At 44.5% G+C, this 24,818-nt stretch overlaps 1 protein-coding gene across 5 annotated transcripts in view; it reads left to right on the forward strand.

Moving 5' to 3' along the window:
- The window catches only part of ARMC9 (armadillo repeat containing 9), a 145,204-nt gene that overhangs the window by 26,805 nt on the left and 93,581 nt on the right, over window positions 1-24,818 (forward strand). For all 5 annotated transcript variants that reach the window (XM_061188375.1, XM_061188384.1, XM_061188397.1 and 2 more), the window contains exons 8-11: window positions 4,255-4,412; window positions 10,684-10,782; window positions 21,394-21,428; window positions 24,383-24,494. In XM_061188375.1, the coding sequence (XP_061044358.1) occupies window positions 4,255-4,412; window positions 10,684-10,782; window positions 21,394-21,428; window positions 24,383-24,494 (404 nt within the window). The remainder of the gene's footprint in view (window positions 1-4,254; window positions 4,413-10,683; window positions 10,783-21,393; window positions 21,429-24,382; window positions 24,495-24,818) is intronic.

The raw sequence follows: 24,818 nt of genomic DNA on the forward strand, positions 1-24,818 counted from the left end.
AAGGCACAGACAAGCCTCCAATTCAATTCTAGCCCCAGGTGTTGTTTTTTATTTTTATTTCTTTTTTAAAAAATTTATTTATCTATTTTTGGCTGCGTTGGGTCTTTGTTGCTGCTTGCGGTCTTTCTCTAGTTGCGGCGAGGGGGGCTACTCTTTGTTGCGGTGCGCGGGCTTCTCATTGCAGTGGCTTCTCTTGTTGCAGAGCATGGGCTGTAGGCGCGCGGGCTTCAATAGTTGTGGCTCATGGGCTCTAGAGCGCAGCCTCAGCAGTTGTAGCGCATGGGCTTAGTTGCTCCCTGGCATGTGGGATCTTCTGGGACCAGGGCTCGAACCCGTGTCCCCTGCACTGGCAGGCGGATTCTTAACCACTGCGCCACCAGGGAAGCCCAGGTGTTGTTTTTTAAATGGAATGGATGGATAATATCATTATGTGTCTTGATAGGAAGGTTTCATGGGCAGAGTGAGATTTCCAGAAGCTTTTGAAGAAGGTGAGAAAAGTGCTTGGAGTGGAAAAGTCTCTCAAAAGGAATTATATAAAAAATGGCGTTAAGGATAAAAGCTTAGGTTGGCAATATAGCATATTGGATTATTATTTTCACCTAGCCATCTAAAAAGAATACAGAAATAGTATCTTTTAGCATTTCTGGCATTATGCCTTTGGCCCCTTCAGACAATGGGCAACTGATCATTTTCCTAGAGTTCAGAGCTGTAAATATTATTTTTGAAAATGATGACCTATATTCCTAGTCATAAGCCTTAACTTTCTTCCTCCAGTGTTTGTGGATTAGCAGAATAGCAAAGAGCTGATTTATATCTAAACACAAAGAAAAAATTGTTTGATATCATAAAAGTAGAGTGATTGATTTTAGTTTTTTATATTAGGTTAGAAAAAAATTCCATATTTTAAAATGTATCATCTTGAGCAGCCAAGATGTCTTTAAAATCAAATCTCATCTACTCTTAAAAAAAAAAACAATGCATCTAAATGAAGTAGAAATGTCAACAAGGGAAAGCTTGACTGCTTTACTGTAGGAAAGATGCCCATCACTTTTGTTATTGATTCATTTCATGCTCAAATTATAGGAAATATAGGAAATTATATAATACAGGAAATTATAGGAAATATAAGGTCACTCTTTGTGACCTTAACTGGCATTCTTTTGGTTGTATATATCTTTTGTTTAAAGCTTGGGATGCAGTTCTTTGGACTTTTGCACAAATTATGTCAGTGGCTTTGAAATATAGTCTCAATAAATTTTGCTGGCATGATTACCACAGTTTTCATTAAAATAACGTGGACCAAGACATCTCCATTAAAAGTTGAGATCTTGCATGGCAAGGCATCTTAGCTTAGTTGTCCTTGTCTCATAAAACTTTTTGTTACTGAGTCCAAGCTCGCTTTGCTCGCCGCATGACAGGCCAATGAATCGGAGACAAGGTCTTGAGGCAAGGAATACGACTTTATTCAGAAAGCCGGCAGACCAAGAAGATGGCAGACTGGTGTCTCTGAAAAACCATCTTATCTGGGTCTGGATGCCAGTTTCTTTTATAGAATCAGAGAGGGAGAGGTGGTGAGGAAGTAAAGTAAAAGGGCCATCAGTCTTGCAAAGCATCTTCTGGAATGACCAGACTCGGTGAGGGGATGTGTTAGTTTCTGCTTTCTTGCAGCCATCCACAGGTGGGCAGGGTTCCCTGAGGCAGGCCATTATGTATGTTTATAGTAACAAAAGCAACGAAAAGCAAAGGTTAAAGTCTAAGAAACAGATCGGAACATGGAGTCTGATTTAGCTCTTCCCTGTCATAATTTGACAGGGAAAAAAAGAGTCAAAGTTCTGTTTAATGCTCAAAAATAAAGTTGATATTTTGAGCTGTAACCCAAATAGCTTACAGTAATGGTCAGGTCCTGTTTGTAGCCAGTTAAGGTGTCTGCAAGGTGATATCTCTGGATAGCAGGCTGTTTTTGCTAAATGGTGTATTTGAAAGGGTTATGAACGTTTCAGCCCAGTTGCCTACTTCTCTCTTTCCTATAGGCTGCTGGCAGTTAAGGCTCTTTTGCCTCAGGTTACCATACTTTGAAACTGTCATAAATTCCAATTCTGGGTTCCCAAGGCAAAAGTTCCACAAATAGTCCCTAACGTTTAGTTAGTCGTACAATGAGTTTATGAGGGGAAGAGTTTTTTGCTACAGTCCCCTTTCGAGAGGGACTACTTTGATGACATTAACACTGATAATTTGGGAAGTCATTTGACCCAGCTAATGGGTTTTGGTATTTCATTCATCGGCCACTTGGTACACGTTGAGAAAAATGTCATAGATACTCTTTAATATTTATTCCCATAAAATGGGACTATGAATAATCTAAAATTTTCATCCTTGGAAGTTCTTGTTTATGTAATTTTGAGTTTTGGATGTATGAAAAAGCTTAAATGATACTTAGTGTAGGAGGAAGGTAGTGACTCCTTCCCAATATTATATTAGGAGAAGATTGATAAATGATTTCTAGGAATGTTCTCCAGAGGTTCAAGTACTGGATGTAAGTTTGTGTCAGATGACTTTTTAAAGTTATCTTTCAATACTGAGATTTGATGGGTGTTAAATAATAATAATAATAATAATAATTCATTATGTGATATTTTGGGTTTTAGTAGTTAAAATATTTTACTTCTGCACATCAACAATTGTGACACATAAAAGTTTTTGAAATACAGTTTGAATGTGGGTGATCCTCATAGCTGTTTAGGACACAAATTAGGAGGAAAAGATAATTTAGGACAGTGTTTCTCAAACCTGTGGTCTGTGTCAGAGCCGGGAGTTTGTTGACAGTATAGATACTTAGCCCCTACCCAATATCCACAAAATCAGAGTCTCTGAAGGTAAAGCTTGATCATCTTTATTTTTGGATGATTCTGATATATTTCAAAGTTTGCATACCACTGCTTTAGGACGTAACCTTTCTGCCACTTTTTCAAGTTATCTACTTGCATAGAAATATATTTAGAAAATCTTTGACCCCTTTCCATGAAAGGCAATAATAATAATAGCTGCCATGTATGGGCAGCTGCTATGGGCCAGCAGTGTGCTTGGCACTTTGAGTATATGTGTTCTTTAATCCTCACAATAACCCTTCAAGATCATTATCATTTTCCCCATTTTATAGGTTAAGAAATGAGAAGCAGAGACATTAAGTGTCTTGCCCCAGGTTACCCAGCAAGAAATTGGTAGGGTAGAGATTTGAACCCAGGTCTTTAACTGAATTATAGTTGATTTATAATATTATGTTAGTTTCAGGTATACAACATAAGTGATTCAATATTTTTATAGATTATACTCCATTAAAGTTATTATAAAATAATGGCTATATTTGGTCTTTGTAATTTTAAAGGCTCTCTCTGTATACATGAAATGTGTTCTAAAATGAAGACTTTAAGTATTATACAGTGCCTGGATCGGGACAATAGTGAGTTAACGTGGGTTTGGGGGCAGCAACATGTCCTTCCATCCAAAACATAGCCTTCCAGGAAAGGGAAAAAGTAGGATAGGGCCAAGGAGTACTGACACCGAAGAAGATTTGCATAGTCCAACTGTGCCCAGGGTGGCTTGGCCATCAAGTGCTGCCAGGGGGTACAGGGGCAGGGTGGGGGGTATTCCAAGAAGAGAACCCTAGAACCTTCCAAGGCTGCCGCTCTAAGACTTATGCTTCATCGAACTGGCAGAATGAACACCTGGAATCTTACCTAATTCTGGATTTGAGTTTTCTCAGCACCTGTCAAGCAGCCCTGACCTTTAGTTAAAATGAAGAACTCTCTTGCGGTTATGAGTTATCCCCCAGACAACCTCACGGGCCACAAACGGAGAAAAAAACTCAGTTTTGGTTCAACCATTTTGTGAGCTGATTCTAGAAAGAAACATTGAGTTTGTTTCTTGTACATAGAGAGAGGAACTAAAAGAAGTTGCATGGGGTTCAGCCAAGAAAATAGATTTTGTTAGGAAAGCCAGTGATGACTCAGTTGAACTACCGGGGATAAGAAATGAAAAAATCAGTGATTACAAAGCACTTTGTAATTAAAAGTGGCATGAGACAGAAGAAGTGTTAAACACAAATACGGAGCATCAAGTTCATTGTTATAGTAAAATATTCTGACAGTAGGCATGGTATTCCCTTGAGAAGAATATAATTATTTTTTATTTTGTAGGGGTCTTTTAAATTGTTGCTTTTTTGTTTTGTTTTAATATAAATATATATTGTCTTCCTAGAAATGTTGCAGCAGCTCCACCAGCAGCTGGTAGAAGCTGAGCGTAGGTCAATGACGTACTTGAAACGGTACAATAAGATCCAGGCGGACTACCACAATCTCATCGGAGTCACAGCAGAGCTGGTGGATTCTCTGGAGGCCACAGTCAATGGCAAGATGGTAAGGAAGGTCCCCCATTGTTCATGTGTCTTTTTTGAGATAAAGTTGTGTCATGAGCATGGACCGTGTTGATACACAATTCCTGGCCACCCCCAGCCAGTGATGCCTGCCCTTCCACGTCACAAAGCCAACGTGCAGCTGTTTATCACGCTGCTGCAGTATTTCATACATTTTTCCTGACACATTATCTACTGTGTCTTTATTTCTTTACCTTATTTTTTTTTTATTTGGGATATAGTTGTTTTACAATGTTGTGTTAGTTTCCACTATACAGCAAAGTGGAGTTCCCTGTGCTATACAGCACGTTCTCATTAGTTATCTATTTTATACATATTAGTGTATATATGTCAATCCCAATCTCCCAATTCATCTACACCCCCTTTCCCCCCTTGGTGTCCATATTGCTCGTTCTCTATGTTTGTGCCTTTATTTCTGCCTTGCAAACAGGTTCGTCTGTACCATTTTTCTAGATTCCACATATATGCGTTAATATACGATATTTGTTTTTCTCTTTCTTACTTACTTCACTCTGTATGGCAATCTCTAGGTCCATCCACATCTCTACAGATGACTCCATTTCGTTCCTTTTTATGGCTGAGTAATATTCCATTGTATATATGTACCACATCTTCTTTATCCATTCATCTGTCGATGGGCATTTAGGTTGCTTCCATGACCTGGCTATTGTAAATAGTGCCACAATGCCCAGCAATCCCACTACTGGGCGTATACCCAGAGGAAACCGTAACTCAAAAAGACACATGCATCTCTACCCTATTCTTAATGTTAGCAAAGAATAAATTGGCAGCAGAAAAAAAAAAATTAGGTAGTGGCATAAAAATGAGGGGGAAATACCCTGTTGGTATATAGGGGAGCTATAGATTTTCATATACTGATTTTGTATCCAGCTACCTTTCTGAACTCTATTAATCTGATAGATTCTTCTGATTGATTCTTCTATATTCTAGATTGGCAGTCATATCATTTTCAAATAATGATATTTTTGTTTTTTTCCTTATATATCTGTATATATAAGGAAAATATAATATATAAATATACAATATATATATTATCTTTTATATAACTTTCTTTTTTTCCCCCTTAGCTTATTGGCTAAGACTCTGGGACGCTGTTGAATGTGCTCATGGGCATGTTTGTCTTATTCCTGACTTTAATGGGAATGACTCTGGTGTTCTACTCAATAAAAAGTTAGAAAGTATAATAAAATCGCTTTGTGGAAATATAGTTTTTTTTAACTGGAAGTAATTGTGGGTTCACATGTAATTTTAAGAAGTAATGCAGAGAGAGTTCTTGTACCCTTTGTCCAGTTTCTGCCAGTTGTAACAGTTTGCGAAGCTATAATATAATATCTCAGCCAGGATATTGGCATTGATACAATCTGTTGCTCTTATCCTGATTTCCCCAGTTTTACTTGTACTCCTGTGTGTGTGTGTGTGTGTGTGTGTATTAAGCTTTATACAATTTTATCACCAATATAAGTTTGTGTATTAAACAAGTTTTAGCAACTTAAAATGTGATTACGAAATAAAATGTATTATAGAAAATTTCAAAAATATAGAACAATGCAAAAAATAAAATGAAAATTACCTGTCATTGTGTCACTTAGTAATAACACTTGTTAACATTCCAGACTTTTTTCAATACTTAGATACCCATGTTTTACAAAAATGGACTCAGTTCACACAGTTTTCTAATCTGCTTTTTTCCTGAATACTGAATCATGTATTCTTGAAGTCGTTAAATATCGTCCTATGATGCCTCACCTCTCATGGCTGTGGAGTTTTCCGTCGTGTGGCAATGCCATACTTTATTTAATGTTGGGTCCCTGTTGTTGCACATTAAGGTTGTTTCCAGGTTTTCACCTTCGTAAGTGGACGTTTGAGTAAACACTTGGAAGGGATTAGTTATTCAGCTCCCTGGAGCTACCCCAGGGCTCTAGGCCAAAGCAAGAGCTGTGTATTGTTTTTCTACCATAACAGCTTTTCTTTTTTAAATTTATTTATTTATATTTTATTTTTGGCTGCATTGGGTCTTCGTTGCTGTGTGCGGGCTTTCTCAAGTTGCGGCGAGCAGGGGCTACTCTTCGTTGCAGTGCGCGGGCTTCTCATTGTGGTGGCTTCTCTTGTTGCGGAGCACGGGCTCTAGGCGCGCGAGCTTCAGTAGTTGTGGTGCGTGGGCTCAGTAGTTGTGGCACATGGGCTCAGTAGTTGTGGCGTGCGGGCTCTAGAACGCAGGTTCAGTAGTTGTGGCGCATGGGCTTAGTTGCTCTGTGGCGTGTGGGATCTTCCCGGACCAGGGCTCGAACCCGTGTCCCCTGCATTGGCAGGCGGATCTTAACCACCACGCCACCAGGGAAGTCCAATAATAGCTTTTTAATATGTTTTAGTATCCTGCACTGAAACACCTTTGCTCATGTGAAAGCACACACACAAATGCTCAACAAAACTGCTCAAAGTTGCTTGGTATGGTTGGAATAGCCAAAGCTGGGGGGGTGGCATGTGTTGAAAGATGTTGCATAGGAGGTGGATTGGGGAAGGTCATGGAGAGATCTGTAGACCGTGCTTAGGAATTTGTGCTTTATCCTATAGTTAGTGAGGAGCTTTTGAAATGTATATCTTGAAAATTGTTAGGGTTTTTCTAGTTTTGAAAATAACACACACTGATTTTTCTTTAGTACAGAAAAGTAGCCAAAGTACAGAAAAGTACACAAAGCAAAAATGTACAGAAAAAGTACAGAAAAAAGTACAGAAAAGTACACAAAGTAAAAATGGCTTATATAACCACTGTTGACAAAACAGAAGAAAAAGAAGGCATGTACATAGAAAATGCAGGGACTTCCCTGGTGGTCCGGTGGTTAAGACACCGCTCTTCCACTGCAAGGGGCACGGGTTCGATCCCTGGTCAGGGAACTAAGATCCTGCATGCCGCACAGCGTGGCCAAAAAATAGAAAAAAGAAAGAAAGAAAGAAAATTCAAACAGTACAGAAATAAATAAAAAGAAAGTGTGTGTTTTCCTTTTGCCTTCTCTCCTCTTAAAGCGTAACTGCCATCATCCTGGTGTGCTTCCTACAGCCAGGGTCGACGCGACGCCAGGTGTGGCATGTGGGCCACAGATGGGCACGTGGGCTCTTACAGCTGGAGTGTGCAAGCAGAGGCCTGCAGACCACCAGGCAGGGGTTGGAAGGGCCTCCACTATCAAAACAGGGAGAGATGGGGTTGGGGGGAACACTGGAATCTTAACTAGCTTGTCCTTCATGTAAAAGAAATACATGCTCTTGGTAAAAGATTGAAACAATTCAGAGGAGTATATAGTTAGAGCAAAAGGCCCCTTCCACACACAACTCCTAAGTCTCATTTTCTTACTGACATTCAAGATTAACACTTTCTTGTGCATTATTTCAGAACACTTCTGTGCGTGTGCACGTGTGTGCACGTGTGTGCGTGTGCATACGGTGTGCACATACCTACTTGGGATCTTGTGACCCATTACTCTTCTCAGACTTGCTATTTCACTTTCAATATATCTTGGAGATCTTTCCACATGACCACACACCTACTTCATTCTTTTTGATGCTTGTACATTATTATTCCACTGCAAGGGTGAACCATAATTCATCAGATCTCTGATGAGGAACATTTAGATTTTTTTGTTTGCTATAACAAAAACTGTTATAATGAACATCCTTGTATATACTGTATACCTTTGAATATAGGTAAGATAAGAGCCTAAGAATGGAATTGCTAGGTTAAAGGTTATGGGCATTAAAATTTTGAGAAATGTTTTGCCAAATTATTTCTCCAAAGATTTCAACAATGTCTACCCACCCCGCACCCCCAGTAGCGTATCAGAGCATCTATTTCTCCACACGTTTGTCAACACTGGACATGATTATACGTTGAAATTTTTGCCAGTTTGGTAAGTAAAACTTGGTATTCTGAATGTTTCAATTTACATTTCTTTAATTATGTATGAGGCTGAATATATTTTCATATGGTTTTTGGCCATTTATATATTTGTCTTTTAGTCAACTGTTTATTCATTTCCTTTTCTCACTCACTTGTTTTAAGCAAGAGAGTGACAGAATCAGATTTCCTTGTTAAAGGGATGGGTCTGGTATCAGTTCCGGTATCAGCCAAAAGAGGAAACAGTTTCAGGAGCAAGGGGTTGATCCAAAGTCTCAAAAATCACAGAAAACTCTAGAAGCCCACAAATGAAAAGTGTCCAATGTTTCTGACACTTAGAAGGTCATTGGTGGTGGCCTTTGCCATGAGTTTCCTTGGGGTGATTCAGATGGGGGCTCGACTGTGGTGTGTTGAAAGGTAAAGTGAAGGGGAGGTGGCAAACGTCGGCTGTTCTTTCAAGGACCTTGGCTGTGAAGGAAGAACACTGAGAGAGGGTGGTTGATAGATGAGGGCCTAGGGAGGAGAAAGGGGAAGGTATTTTTAAAATATTAAATATATTTGGACATGTTTCTAGGTTGTAGGAAAGGAACAGGTTTACAAGGAAAGGTTAAATGTACGGGATGAAAAAGGAATGATTAAATTTTGATACTGTGGGAATTCAGAGGAAATGGGCTCAGGATAATGTAGGAGGTGCAGCCTTGAGATGGGGCCCTTCTTTGTCTGAGTTACTTATAGCTGAGTGTCGAGGGATGACCAGAGACATCTGGCACAGAGGGACAGTCTTTCTGGTGGCCGAAACAGACCAGATGTTTCAAGGAGACAGACAGGAGTACCATAGGGAGAGAAAAGGGTCTAGCCCAGCATTCTGGCTCTTTCCAACTCACCAACCAGTTGAGTTGTCTTCCTCTTGTGGGGACGAATGAGTGAGAGGTAGGAAGAGAGCCAGTTACATTACCATATGGAAGTTCAGCACATGGAATCATGAGGCTGGGGAAAAGGAGCTTCCCTCTCACAATCAGGCACAGGAAAAAGTCTGGAAGGGGGTAAAACTGTTAAGAGTAGTTACCTCCAGGGATTGGCTTGTGGGGTGGGGCTGGGGAGAGGTTGTGTTACTTTTTAAATGAGCACATGTTACTTCTATAAAAAGAAAAGACATAAGATGAAAAGAAAACGTTTCAGAGATTACCACCTTAGATGCTGGATGTCCATCCTGAATCATGGTAGCTAATGAGAGAGGTATGAGAGATGCTGAAGGAAGAGGCCATGATGCAGTGGCATTGATGCAGCAGTAACCCAGCCTCCTGTTGTCTAGCGCTGGATAGTTTATAAAGTGTCAACGTCACTCATTCAATAAGCGTTTACTGAGCCATCTGTCATGTGCTAGACTCTCCCTTGATCTCATTTACCCCCCTCCCCGTGACGCAGAGCCGTGGCCACATTCATTTCATCCGACAGGTCAGGAAAGCAGGAGGCAGAGCTGTTGGTTTTCTCGAGTCCACTGCTTGAGCCCAGATCTTCAGATTTTCAGTCCGGCTTTCTTTCCATCACATTATGGCCACCCAGTGACTTTGTTGCTTGAATTAACAAAAAATGGTTTAAAACCAGTTTCTTTTATGGGAAATCCTTGGCGGTCCAGTGGTTAGGACTCTGCAGTTTCACTGCTGAGGGCACGGGTTCAATCCCTGGTCAGGGAACTGAGATCCCACAAGCCGCCCTGTGCAGCCAAGAAAAAAAGGAAAAATCAGTTTATTTTACGTGACAGCAGGAGTACGTTAAGTGGAGTTCTGTAACTTAAAGTATGCTATCCCGTGACCACACCAGTAGTGTGTTAGTTTTTGTTTTTTTTTTTTAATATTTTATTTATTTATTTTTGGTTGTGTCGTGTCTTTGTTGCTGGGTGTGCACTTTCTCTATTTGCGGCGAGCGGGGGCTACTCTTCATTGCGGTGCACGTGCTTCTCATTGTGGTGGCTTCTCGTTGCGGAGCACGGGCTCTAGGCACACGGGCTTCAGTAGTTGTGGCACGTGGGCTCAGTAGTTGTGGCTCACGGGTTTAGTTGCTCCGCGGCATGTAGGATCTTCCCGGACCAGGGCTCGAACCTGTGTCCCCTGCATTGGCAGGCAGATTCTTAACCACTGCGCCAAAGGGAGAAGTCCTAGTGTGTTAGTTTTTGTGTCAGGCTCAGTGCTTCAGCTCCCTAGGGCTGCGATGTTAAAGAAAAAGCTCACCTTTGTGCCCTCGGAGAGGCTGTTGAGAGTCAGCTCCGACACTGGCTAGGGGGTGCCTCTCACGGCTCCGGGGATGTCTCACCCCTTTCACCCGCCGTCCATCCTCTGTCCTCCCGCAGATCACCCCCGAGTACCTGCAGAGCGTCTGCGTCCGCCTCTTCAGCAACCAGATGCGGCAGAGCCTGGCGCGCAGCGTGGACTTCACGAGGCCCGGCACGGTGAGGCTCTGCGCCCGGGTCTGCCCCCGGGCGTCAGAATCCCGTAACTTTAAAACATGAGAGAACAGGAGGAAATAACACATTCGGAGTCTGCATCTCAGCGGGCTTTGGAGGTCTGTGCGTTCCCAGAAGGAAAAGTGGGTTTGGGCCGCTGAGAGGCGGCCTCCTGGGGGCGGGGGCGGGGGAGGCGCGTTTGTCTCTTCCAGGCGGAGCTGCTTGTTGGGTCCCAGGGCAGGTAATGGCAGCAAAGCAGTAGGAAACGAAGAAAACCTCGTCCTGTTTGAAAAATCACTGCCGTGTCGGGGTTGTGCGGTGTCAGACGGGCTTTCCTTTTATCTTTTTAAAATGTATACTTAGAATCGTTGCAGACGTACAGAAAAGCTGCAAAAACCGCCCGAAGGACACTTGTATGCCCTTTACCCATATTCACCAACTGCTAGCGTTTTACTCATTTGTTTACTTTCTCTCCACACACACCCATACACACACAATATGTTTTCTGAACCATCTGAGGATAAATTACATATGTTTATGGCCCTTTGCTCCTAAATACTGGAGTGCAGTGTGCATTACTTAACAGCAGTGTTCTCTTATATAACCATGTGATTGTCAACTTCAGTAAATTTAATATCGAGGCAGTATTTGTACCTGACTAACCTACAGCGCATGTCCCAGTTTTGCCAGCGGAGCCATTAACGTCCTCTACAGCAGCCCCTCCCCTGTGCCCGGAGTGTGGGCTCAGGTATTACCTTGATTTGTCGTGTCTCTTTAGCCTCCTTTCAGCTTCAACACTACCCCCCTCCCCCCGCCCCGTGTCTTTCTTCTTTGACTTTCATGACATCGACATTTTAAAAGAAGACAGTCCTTCCCCTTCTTTAAAAATAGAACATTTCTCCTTTTCTGGTTGATGTTCCCTTGTGGTCAGATTCAGGTTTGCGTTACAGGCCAAGACATTACGTAAGTGATGTGTCCTTCCTAGGAGAGCTCATCTGGAGGCATGTGGAGCTGAGTCGGGTTCTTAACCAGGGGCACGAGTATAGCTGTGTCTCCAGAGGAAGTTTTCAGAGTTCGTGAACCCATGTCCCGGGAGCGCACACCAACCTGCCGCCTGGTCCGGAGGCTGAGTGTGTGGAGCCGGGCAATTAGGAAGGAAGCACCGGGTGAGCCTGAGGCAACCCCGAGGGTCAGAGCCCCAGCTTTTAATTAAGTGTTTGCACATTAATACTAGGGTCTTCATAAACAAGGCCTTTTTCAGCATTAAAATAATCTACCTGATTCTCAAGTAGATTATTTATTTATTTATTTAAATATTTATTTATTTATGGCTGTGTTGGGTCTTCGTTTCTGTGCGAGGGCTTTCTCTAGTTGTGGCAAGCGGGGGCCACTCTTCATCGCGGTGCGTGGGCCTCTCACTATCGCGGCCTCTCTTGTTGGCAGAGCACAGGCTCCAGACGCGCAGGCTCAGTAATTATGGCTCACGGGCCCAGTTGCTCCGTGGCATGTGGGATCTTCCCAGACCAGGGCTCGAACCCGTGTCCCCTGCATTGGCAGGCAGACTGTCAATGACTGCGCCACCAGGGAAGCCCTCTCAAGTAGATTTGAAGCAGCTTATTATGAGAAAACACAAATATGAGAAATGAAAAAATAGAAAATAAAAATAAAGAAAGAAATTTTGGTTAGAATTCATAGAAACTGAAAGTAGATTGGTGGTTGCCAGGGAGTGGGGGAGATGAGGGGATGTTGGTCAAAGGGTACAGACATCTGGCTTTAAGATGAATAGGTCTGGGGATGTAATGTGCAGCATGATGACTACAGTTAACAATACTGTATTGTGTACTTGAAGGTTTCTAAGAGAGTAGATCTTAAATGTTCTTACAACAGCAAAAGGTAACTATGTGAGGTGACAGCTGTGTTAACTAACCTTATTGTGGTAATCATTTCACAATGTATACATTTATTCGATTATCACATTGTATGCCTGAAACTCACACAATGTTGTATGTCAGTTATATCTCAGTAATGCTGGGGGAAAAAAGGAAATTGTGCTTAAAGGAAAATGAAGGTAGGAAGAATAAAAGTAAGCCAGGGCTAAGGCTAGTATAAAAAAATGCATGTCCTAAGTTACTGTACCCCTGGGAGTGAGGCTCAGATTTGGCTGTGGGCTTCCTAGTAGCCTGTGCAAAAAACAGTTACATGACTTATTTCTAAAGGAAGAGAGGGTGATATTCACTGCATCTAAAACGGCATTTGTGCTACACGTGTAGCCCGTGAAGCACAGCAGTAAAATGAATGCCTACGAGCCCATCACACATGCCCACAGTAGACCATTTCAATGCCACCAACGTCCCCTATGTGCCCTTTAGACCGTGAACTTTTTCCAAGTAAGTATATTACTCTTACAATTTAAAAACAAGTCTAAGTACATTTTTTTTTGAGGACTGGAAGGTCAAAAACTGCGGCACAGGGTTTTTCTGGTGCTAAGACCTGAGGAGAGCTCCTCTCGTGGATCTTGGTGGAAAGGACATGGCAACGTAGTGAAGAGCCAGCGTCCTGGACCATGTCCTCGGGGTGCACGTGCAAGTGCACCGCCAGGCTTTCGCTGCGTCGGCTGAGCCACACGTGGACAGGAGCTGCGGAGTCCATGCTCTAGGATGTGGGCGCAGTGATGTCAGCGTACAGGAACCTTAGCCAATCGACCATTTTTAAAATGTCAGTAAAGTACACACAGACATCCGAGTTTCGAAAAAGTAACTCCCTCATGGGCCCTCTAGGATGAGGGGCTTCAAGCCACATCCCTGTGGACTGGCTGAGTTGACCCTCTGTGTCCAGTACATGCTTAGCTGTAAGTCATCAACCTCAGGTAACATTAAGGATCAGAGTGTGTTTACCAAAAATGATGGCTTTCTAGCAGTAATTAGCATAGCAGGATCTGTGTCTAATAAGACCACTTCTTCCCCCCCCCCCGCTTCCATTTATGTATTAATTCAGTAAATACTTAGTGTTCTTCAGGTTTGTTTATAAAATCCCACCCTGTCTTGCATATACAAGAATCCTGTCTGTTGGCGGAGTGCTGCATCCAGCATATTTAAAACTGATGTTGGGACTTCCCTGGCAGTCCAGTGGTTAAGACTCCGCGCTTCCACTGCAGGGGGCATGGGTTCAGTCCCCGGTCAGGGAACTAAGATCCCACGGGCCACGTGAACAAAACTGATGTCATGTTTAAAAGGAGCGGTATAAAAGGGGATGGGGGAACAACGTATCTGATATTTCATCCCGTTAGAAGTTACCTTCATTTGTCAAGAGACTGGTCCTACCATCCTTCCCTGTTATGGTGGCACTAAGGTACAGAGTGCAAGCCTCAGAAACCACGGGAGAGAGGATGCGCTCTGTTTGCCTTAACTCGTAACCGTTTTTTTTTTTCCCCGACTTGAGTCATTGACTTAGTGACAGGCCATAAAAACTGCAAACAATTTTTTATTGTTCCTAGTATATTTTTCTTATAAGGTGATAAAAAGTGGGTGAGGGGTCATTATGGACGTATAAAAGAATATTGTAGTTGACTAGGCATGCCTAATGTCAATGTATGATATCAGATTTATAACGCATGAAGAGGAAATTAGGATACAATTTAGATCGGATGTCCGGTGACTGAGCCGATAGGATCTAGGATTTGGAAGAAGATTGCTTTTTTATTTGTTTAAGGGAATATAGTCTACCCTAAGTCCAAACAGGATGCCATCAACTTCAAGATAAATAGGTAGGCACAGACCAGCCTTCTTTCTAGCCTGGTCCTTGATCAGCTTCTCCTCGGGCTTGAGCGTTTCAATTCACTGTACTTGACAGGAGCCTGGCTGGGGTCCATCAGAAAATGGCTGGTACTACAAAGTTTAGTGCCTTTGATACTGGTTTTTAAATCTGGCTGTTAAGAATCTGGCCCTCTGCAACCTCATTCACTGTTGAAAGTTCAGAAGGGCTCAGTAAATAAGACCCTTCTTCCCCCTGAGTTCCGAACCGATCGAAAAATACAACAATAGAATGAAGGGAAAAGGAGCTGAAGATATTGCCAGTGATTCTGACAAAGCTTATATTGGAGAATGTGGATTTTTTTTTTTGGCAGGCAAGTGGGTAACCTACTTTTGAGCCCTGGACTTAAAGAAACTTTCTCCCCCCGTCATGGACAGCTGGTGGCCCAGCCCCTGCTCTGCACCCCCTCCACCCGTACCACTGGGGCTGTGCTCTCTGTGCAGCCTCACTGCCCAGAGGAGGGGGGGTGCAGGGCGGTGCAAATCCAGTAAGTCACCCCCTCTGGGGGTATGTGTGAAGACTGTGTATGTGTGGAGGCCGAGGACCCCACAGAGGAGACAAGAAGTGTGTTTCCACCCTACCTCCTTCCCGCCCAGGTAACTGTGTCAGGAAGTCTGATGCATTGTCAGAGCTGGGTGTCAAATCCACGCGCTCCCAGGGTTGATAATGATGGACTAAATCTTGAGAAGAGAACTCTCCTGGGTGGCCTCTTCCAGCTTGACTGCTTGTCACCACCCTAACCCCAGGTTCGTCATGCCGTGGTCCTTACCAAATCAGGCTCCAAACCCTGGGGCCCATTATTTGCTGGGATTTGAGATGAATCTGATTTTATATTATCAGGAATCTAGTGATAAGAAGTAAAAGGAGAAACTTCTTCCTCAGAGCACAAGAGGGAGGGTTTTTTTGTGTTCTAAGGTTATACAAGGGATACAAGAATATGTGTTAGCTGGAAAATACACAACAATTTAGCAGTAAATGGAGCAAAGCAGAAACCCCTTCCCTCCCTCACACTCACCCCATCCTGCCTTCCTCCACAGGTAAGTGTTGACTATGTTTCATATGCATCCTCCAGACCTTTAAAAATTGTATATAATTGAGATTTTATTACACATATCATTCTGCAGCTGTCTCCTTTCACTTAACTGTACATTTTTGAAAGTCTTTCATGTCCTTTTAGCATACTTGTATTTCCCTTATCTTTCAGAATTTTAATTTGAGAACAATATGGTACATTTAACCATTCCTCTGGCAGACATTGTCAGTTTTTTGCTCTTTCTAATGATGCAGCATCCATCTTTGTGTGCTGCAAATAGCATTTAAAAGTGCTTTGGTATGTCTTTCTCTTCTTAGCCCCCTGTTTGCAGTGGGCAAGCATGAATGCAGAGACACTCTCAAGGTGGAACTCTGAGCACAGCCCCCGGTTGAGTCCCAAGTCCCACCCTGTGGCGCCTCTAGGTTGGTGATTCATCGGATGGGAAAGTTTCCATTTAAACCCATCCTTATTGGAAAAATGGCTCTTTGGGGAATTAACCCTCCCTTTCTTCCACGACTCCAGGTAGGCCACACTGGAAATACAAGTTACAGTACTTCCCGGTGTGATAGCATTAAATATATTAAAGGCCCAGGACGTGTGAATCTTAGGAGGCATCTACTTCCAAAATCAACCATCTTTGTTAGCAGTGAAAACCTGCAGGGGGCGGGGGGGGGGTGGTGGCAGTGACCCTTTTGGGAGGTGGCCTCGTGCAGTTGTTCAGGAAGCCTTGCTGTGGCACTATTCTGCTAAGGAGGGTACTTCCTGAAGCTTCCTGCTGTGTGTACTGTGGCTCTGCAAATGAAGTCCAGCATCTTCAGCCTTGGCATTCTCCCTTAGGTGGCTTGCGTAAGTCTTGGCAGGACACCTGCCCTTTCCCCACGTTGCCACTGCATTTCGAGGCAGCCTTTCCGGGCCCAGTGCTCTGTATATCGAGGAGGAGGAGTTGCACACCTACTTCCCCTCTCCCTACCACACCTCATACACCAGTGCCTGTCACGTACCTGAACTGACCCTGGTGATGTGAGGGTTGAATACCTTTGGTCTCATCAGTCAGTAGGACCGTGATTGGCAGAGGGTAACTGTGCCATTAACTCAGACCTTTTCCCCGACCTCCAAACCCAGACTTACCGGCCTTCTCCCCGTGAATGTCTGACAGGCACGTCACACTTTCCGTGTCCCAACCCAGGCTCATCTTTTCCTCCACACAGGTGATTTCCCTCCTGTGTTTCTGTCTCAGCAAATGGCACACCAGGGAACCCCGGGAGTCACCCGAGGCTCTTCCCTTTCCTCTGCCCTGTGCTCAGGTGGCCGTGGGGATCAGGGCGGGCTTCCTCCCTCCTGCCCTGCCTCTGTTGCTTTGTGTCTGTTCAGGCTCTCCCTCTTTCTGTCCTGGCTTAAAGCAACATTTCCTGCCCGGTCTCAGTCTCAAAACTCTTAGATTTCTGATGGCTCATTCACATGGGAGCTGGAGTGACCTTTCTGGTTGTGTCTTATTTATTTACTTATGCCCTCAGGCTTCAGGAAGGATTTAGGTACATACAGGAATCCCATCTTGTTACTCCCTTGCTTAATACCTGTCGGTCGCTTCCGGTCCAACGTGCTCAGCATGGAGTCCCCAGCCCTCCGCGATCTGATGCGCATCTGTCTCTCCAGGCCTGACTCGGGTCTCAGAAACCCCAAGAAGCCCCAGCGCCCCAGCCCCTGGCACCTCCCCAGGTGTGCGCGTTGCTGTGCACCTTGCCCGGCCCCAGGCTCTCAGACGCCTTCAGGCTGTGGGGTGGTGAGGCAAGGCCAAGGGCTCAGACACGGGGCACTCCCACGCCGCACACACATAGCACCGCTTCCAGATCTCATTTGCACGGTTTTCCATTCCGGCGCTCCCCTCCTGCGGTCACAACCCTGCGTTTTCGAGTTGTGTCCGTACCCCTTCCTGTTACAGAGTTGGCCATAGCAGCCTCCCTTCTCCATGTGGCGGGGATGCCCCTCTGGGTCCCCGGCTCCTGTTGCCTCTCTGTCGCGTGGCCGACACACATTTCCTCAGGTGTCTCACAGTGGTGACTTAACCTCTCCTGGTGACCATTCCCCGTGAGGTCGCCTGACAAGGGTCCTGCCTTTGTCCTGCACCGCACAGGCAGCACCTGGGTTCAGCGTTAGTCCCACGTGAGCGGGGCCAGGGAAGAAGGGCTGGCAGCGGACCAGCCTGGTCCGAAGAGGCTTCTGGCTCCACACGGGGCCTTCCTGTCATCCTGGGGCTCGGCAGCCGCTGCTGGTGTCGTCGAGGCTCCTTCTTTCTGACCCTCCCTGGGCTGCGCACACCCGCTGCCGTCCTTTGGAGCAGCAGTTCCCGAAGTGTGTGTGCCTCGAAGCCAGTCCCACAGGATGTCCCCATCCCCAAACAAACTGTTGATGTCACGAGTTTGAAACACGCTGGGTGCTGAGATTCACGACCCTCAGCCGTACACCAGACTCCCCGGAGCAGTCCCACGGTGACAGGCCCCTGCCAACCCAGTCAACCTCCAGCTGCTCGTGACCCAGGGGCACTCTCGCCCCGTCGCACCTCCTCCCGGTTTCTCTAAGCACGCTTCCTGACGCCATGCGTCATTAGCAAAGCCCCTCATCCCGCTGTTGTCACCGAGAGTGGGTCCCAGGCTTGTGTGGCCCCAGTAACGCCCTCGCCCACACCATGACCCCGAGGGCCGGGCTCCGGTTCCTTGCCTGCAGCTGGGAAGGGATGGGGCCGTAGTTCTGCCCGTTCACTCTCGGCTTAGGTAGCAGTTTAGTTCTCCCACGTCCAGGCGTTGCAGAGAGCCCTTCCCTGAGCCCGGCACGGCACGGGCGCTCAGTGACTGACGGACAGGTTCGTACGTTCCTCGCTCCACTGGCCTCCACCCGTGCCCGGAAAGGGCCGCCGCACGTTCGCCCTGTGCTTGCCCAGTGGAAAGCGCCACCCGTCTGCGCCCACGTCCACCGCGGTCGGGGCGCCGGCCTCCTCCTGGTGCCCCAGGCCTTGGGGGCCTTACTCTGAGTGCGCAGCGTAGAATCCCGGAACTCACACAGCGCCCACTGGGGCCGCGCTCAGGGCCTCCTTAGCGAGGGGATGCTCCCTGGGCTTGTCCATACTCAAAATCCAGAGTTACCTTGAGAGGGAAATTATTCCAACTGATGGTGATTCTGGGACCTCTCCCAGCTTTCTCTTCCTGGGGCTTTTCTTCCTTAGCCAGACTCTCGTAGCTGTGTCCACCCCGCCTACACGCAGAGCAGCGCCCACAGCTGGTGGCAGGGCCCTTTAGAAATCCAGTCCAGAGTAAAGGTTAGTCCACAGATCGGAGCAGCCCCCTCAGTGTCCGAGTATTCTTATTAACGCCTCCACCTAGGAAGGAAGTGGTAGCCGTCGCCCGCTGTGAGTTCTCCATTCTGTGGGCAAGTTCATACTTGGGTGTCAATGTTAAGGTCAGCTTCTACTTCATGACTTACACCCAGTACCTCTCAGCTCCAGCATCCCCGTCAGCACTGGGAGCTCAGCGTGGGCAGGCAGAAAAGAGGGGAAGCTACGCTGACTTCCATGCGCTCTCGTTGGCATCTGCACCCACTGGTATTGCCACCATCTTGCAGGTGAGGCACGGAGAGTCATTTGATCATTGATTCTGCCCATTGGATTGCGAGCTCTCTTGAGAAGAGGGCTTTTGCCTTGCTCACCGATATCAACGGTGCCTAGCAGAGGCCTGTTAGATGGTGGGCAGTCAGTACTTACTGAATGAAACGCCACAACTTCCTCCCTCGTTAGGAGCAGGCTGGGCCATTCTCCCCTCGGCTCATTGCCAGCTTTAAAAGAAAATTTTTTTTTTTACTTGATTGAATAGTAAAGTCTCAATACTGTTTAACATACTGGCTCTTCTCATGAAAGGGTCAGTTATTACTGCTTTTCAATTAATTTCTTCACAGGGCAAATAGAATGATATAGAATTTAGGAAAAGAGAAAAAAATCAGTGTTTTAAAAGATAGAGAACATTTTCTTAATTATGAAAAAAGGGGAGGTGTATGTAAATGAATTTTATTTGTGGAAATATGAAGTAACCAATATGACTAATTTTAAAATATTTTTCTCTTGTGTATATATTATGCTAGTGTTTTACTATGGTTGTGTCCTTCATTGACTACATTACTGGCTCCTTGATCCCCTTAATGTGTTAGACAAGTAATTTAGATGACATTTCAAACAATGTTCTGAACTCCTTGCTATTTAAGCCAATAACAGGAATAACAGGTAATTAATTTTTTAAAAGTCAAGGGTTAAAAAAAAAAAGAAAGAAAAGGGAATTCCCTGGCAGTCCAGCAGTTAGGATGCCGAGCTCTCACTGCCGAGGGCCTGGGTTCAGTCCCTCGTCAGGGAACTAAGATCCCACAAGCCGCACAGTGTGGCCAAAAAAGAAAAGGAAAAGTCAAAGGTTAAAAGTTACAAGAACATACATGGTCATGAACCATTTAAAAGCAGGGTTTTCTGTCTTCAAGGTGAGAATATGGGGATCTGTAAATACTGCGAAGGGAAGCAGTTGAGAACGGGGCCGATTTATTACATTTAGTTATTAAATCAGTCAAGGATTCTGGAGTGCCCACTTTTGGAAGTCAGTCTTCATTCATGCATTCAACAAATACATGTTGATTGAGTGCCTCTGTGGTCCAGGTACTGTGCCAGGTGCTGGGGACATGCAGGTGCTATATCTCCAGCCCTTGTGAAACTCCGTGTCTGCTGAAGGAGAAAGACACAGAAATGGCTGCAAAATGATCACAGTTCAATATGATCAGCGTGGATAATGTTCCGTTCGAGGGCTGTGGTGACATAGAGGGAACGGAGTACTACTGCCTGCCCCTTCGGGAAGGGCTCCACAGACGGCTGAGACTTCCTCTCTTCGCCTCTACTTACTTTTTTCCCCTAGAGTTCTTTTAGACAAATTCCAAACATTCTATCGTTTTACCTATAAATAATTTAATATACATCTCTAACAGATAAGGGCTTCAAAAAACGAAAACCGTAACCACAGTGCCGGATATAATTAATACTAATTCCTTAGTAGCATGTAATACCAGTGCAGTCCAGTTTCACATTTCCTGCGTTTCCTCAAAACGTCTTTTACAGTTGGTTTGAGTCCATTCAAACAAGTGCCATTCACAGCATTTGGTGGTTTCTCTATTTTAGTACACGCTTAATACCGCGTTGCTGTAGTAGCAAAAACAAAACAAGAAAACAATACATGGGATGTGCCCATAAAGTAAGCAATGATTTGGCCTATAGGCAGGATTAAAAGGGAGTAGGGTGGGAGGGGGATTGTGAATGTTTTCCACAAACACCTCTATAGCGACTTGGTGCCAAGTGCATGTGTTATTTTTATACTCAAGGATCAAATCTTAATAAAGAAGAAAACCAGGATAATAAACTGATTTTCATTGCTTTTGTTCTTTATGATATCTTTGACTAGGCAGCTTTAAGTTCCTCTGGGAGCTTGGTCAGGGCGAACCCACCCGTTTTCTTATAGACTGCTGCTTGGAGTGGAGTAGCAACAAGCCAAAGGTGGGTGGCTTGGGAAATGCATCAGTAGGGTATTACTAAACTTGGACTTGGGCTAATTTTTAAATCATATACGATTATGGTTGGAGAATCCTGGTGGATGAAAAACTTTGCAAATCTGTTGGTTCTGTGCCGTTACAGTGATTGGGGATTAATGCATTGCTGTCAATGTTTAACACGCTCTATTTCCTTCTGTCCCCTTCCCCCTCAGGCTTCAACCATGTTAAGAGCCTCCTTGGCACCCGTGTAAGTAATTGCTCTTAGGAATTGTTATTAAGGAGAATAGCTATGGGTAAAACTGAAATTCAAAATAATTTTAATAAGTGCTCTTAACCACCTAGCTTAGACGAGTTCCTTTGATTAAGCTGGAGCTACATGTGGGTATTAAAGGAAATACCAGTAATCATAAGTAATACTTATAAAATACTTATAAAAGTATCTTTTAAAGTCAATTCTATTGATGTTGGTGAGGTAGCATCAAATGGAAAAAATTGTTGAATTGTTCCTATAATATTCTATAGAAATCAGTTTAATCTACTGTCATAGGGCAGTCAACAGAACGTTGCAATGTCTAAATTTTATGTTCTCTCCTGAGTCACATTGTGACCAGGGCCACAGGATAGCTCTGTGTGTGCTGGAGCATTCATATCCATGTCAGTTAGGCTGTCCCCCATGGGGGTATCTGATGCGCGGGGGCTTCACCAGGCATGTGTGTTGCACTAGCAGGGAAGTTGAGAACCTTTGGCATGGACACGAGGACTAGGGTGGGTTCTGGTGACCCTCTGAGCCAGCCTTGAGTGGTGGTGGGGATTGGGGGGGGTGGGTGCTATGATATTACCAAGACACCTGCGGTCGATACAACATTCCTCCTTCCTTCGGTCCTGCCCGAGTCTGACATTAACCCTGCACTCTCTTCACTTCAGATGGTGGCTGTAGAATGCAGTGCTTATGAGCACGGACTGCCAGGGTTAAAACCCACCTCTGCCACCGGCTCTGTGACCTTGGACCACTTTTATAACCTGTCTGTACCTCAGTTTCCTCATGGACTGTGGGAGAGTGGCTGGACCACAGAAATGGGGGATAGCTGAGCAACTTAGTAATATTGCCATTATTGGCAAGTAAATATGGCCCAAATATATATGACAGTTTTTCCTCCTTTGAGTAGAAGCTCCCCAGCTATAGAACATTATCAAACTTGGCTTTACAAATGGAACTTTTTTTGTCTAGAAAAAGAGCCTGTTTGCATTTTAAATTAAAACTTTTTTTCATTTTGAAATAATTTCAGAGTTGCAAAAATAGAACAAAGAATTCCTATATACCCTTCACCCAGATTCATTCCCCAGTGTTAATATTTTACACAAGCCCAGTGCAGTTATCAAAATCAGAAAATTAATGCTGAAAACGTACTGCCCTCTAGTCTGCAGGGCTTATTCACATTTTATCAGTTGTTCCATTATGTCCTTTCTCTGGTCTGAGGTTCAATCCAGGATCACACGTTAGTCTTGTCATGTCTTAGTTTCCTTTAATTTGAAATCATTCTTCAGTCTTTGTCTTTCGAGGCCTTGACACCTTTGAAGAATACTGGCCAGTTATTTATAATTGGAATTTTTTAGAGTATTTGTATTAATTTTTAAACTCACAATAGTATCTGCCTCTGGAAAAAAATCAAAATAATCAATGTGCCATGTACAGAGGTTTACCATTTGCTATATTAAATAGAAGACGCTCCTCCCCAGGAGTGTTAACTGAGACCCCATTCAATGCCCTCTTTTCTGGCTTTTTCTTCCAGGCCCTATAAGAGGATCTCATTTTTTCTTTTAAAAACTAACTTTAAGGGAATACCCTGGCGGTCCAGTGGTTAGGACTGTGCGCTTTCACTGCTGAGGGCACGGGTTCGATCCATGGTCTCGGGGAACTAAGATCCTGCAAGCTGCGTGGCGTGGCCAAAAAAAAAAAAAAACTAGCATGTAATTTTTTCCTATAATGTAAGTAATACATGCTCATTATAGAAAATTTGAGTCTATAGAAACATGAAGAAGAAAATTTAAAGAACCCCAAATCCTACCTCCCAGAGGTATTAGCTCAGTTTTTACTCCACCCTTAAAAACAAATGAAACCCTACAGCTTTAGTCTTTTCACTCAATTCTTCATGAATTCTCATTTAATATTAATATTCTCTACACAGTATTAGAAGAATCATATTTTGTTTTGTTCTTAGTTTTTTTATTTTGAAACAATTATAGATTCATAGGAAGCTGAGTCCCTCAGTGTCTCAGATAAGGTGGTGACACCTTATCTGACTGTAGTACAACAGCAAAACGAGGAAATTAACATTGGGACAGTGCAGACCTCATTCAGTTTTCAATTTTTCTATACACTCCAATCTTCTATTCAACAAAACAAAATGTGAAGATACTTGTTTTAGTGACAAGGCATCTGAGGTGGTTCCTTTTGTTTCTGGCCAGCCAGATGCAGGTGTTGGGTCATCTGCACCGTGTAGATCTCTGAATAGGGATCTCTCTTAGTTGAAACCTGCCTTCGCCTGAGTTCTGACTCAGAGTCCTCTTGAGGAGTGTTTGCAAATTGCCCTACTTACGACCTGCCTCACTGGCACGTCCCCACTGCTGCTTCCTGGCCACACCCTCCTACCTCCTGGAGGGTCAGCTGTGCACCTCCTTTCACAGTTGTTTTCTGACCCCTGTTCTGTCCTTCACATCCCCCCAAGCCAGTCCCTCAGGCTTGAGAGGGACAGCGGCTTCAGGTTTTTAGGGAGGACCCTAGGGGCCTGCTGAAACTAATAGGCTTTGGACTTTGCTCAGGATTCTAAATAGAACTCGGGATTCTATGATGCCTCCAAGGTGATTTCATCCCCATGGTGTGGAGCCCTAGCCTATTGTGAATGTGGTGGTTTCTAATCCCATTAGGCAGAGACTCCTTGTTTTAGGAAAAGTGTTATATAGACCCTGGTACATGCAACAGAAGAGACAGAGCTGAGCCCGTTGAAGCCGGGGTGGGGGGCCTGGAACCCAACCCTCTTGGTGGAGGCCTGGAGTTAACGCCAGGAGCACAGAGAGCAAGTGGGCCACTGCCCGTCCAGTGTGTCAGAGCAGCTCTAGATGAGACCTTCGTGACACTCAGGAGGTGTAATGAACATGCCCTTTTGCCCTGTTCTTTCTCTTTGAACTTGTGTTGCTGAGTAGGAAATTGAAGGATGTCCCATTACTGCCCTCCTTGGATTATGAGAAACTGAAGAAGGATTTGATTCTGGGGAGTGACCGCTTGAAAGCCTTCTTGTTGCAGGCTCTGCGCTGGGTAAGTACCTTTTTCTTGAAGTTAAAAAAAAAAAAAGACCATGCTGGTTTTCTTGGCTGGCTGCCTTGCCTGTGTCTTTTAACCCATCTTCTCAAAATCTTTCTTCATGCTTCCTGCTGACACCAAGAGCGAAAATGAAAAGCAGCTTCCGAAGCTCGCTGTGGTCTCTTTTTAAAAACCCCTATGTTGACGTCACAGCTGCCATTGCCTTCACTCAGTGATTTGATACATGATGATTTGGTACATGTAGTTTCAAGGCCCCGGAGACGTCCTGGCATCTGGCCCTTCCCTGGTCCTGAGCCAGACTCACAGCTGGTGGCGTCG

This window comes from Eubalaena glacialis, chromosome 1 (assembly GCF_028564815.1).
Source record: "Eubalaena glacialis isolate mEubGla1 chromosome 1, mEubGla1.1.hap2.+ XY, whole genome shotgun sequence".
Classification (NCBI taxonomy): Eukaryota; Metazoa; Chordata; class Mammalia; order Artiodactyla; family Balaenidae; genus Eubalaena; species Eubalaena glacialis.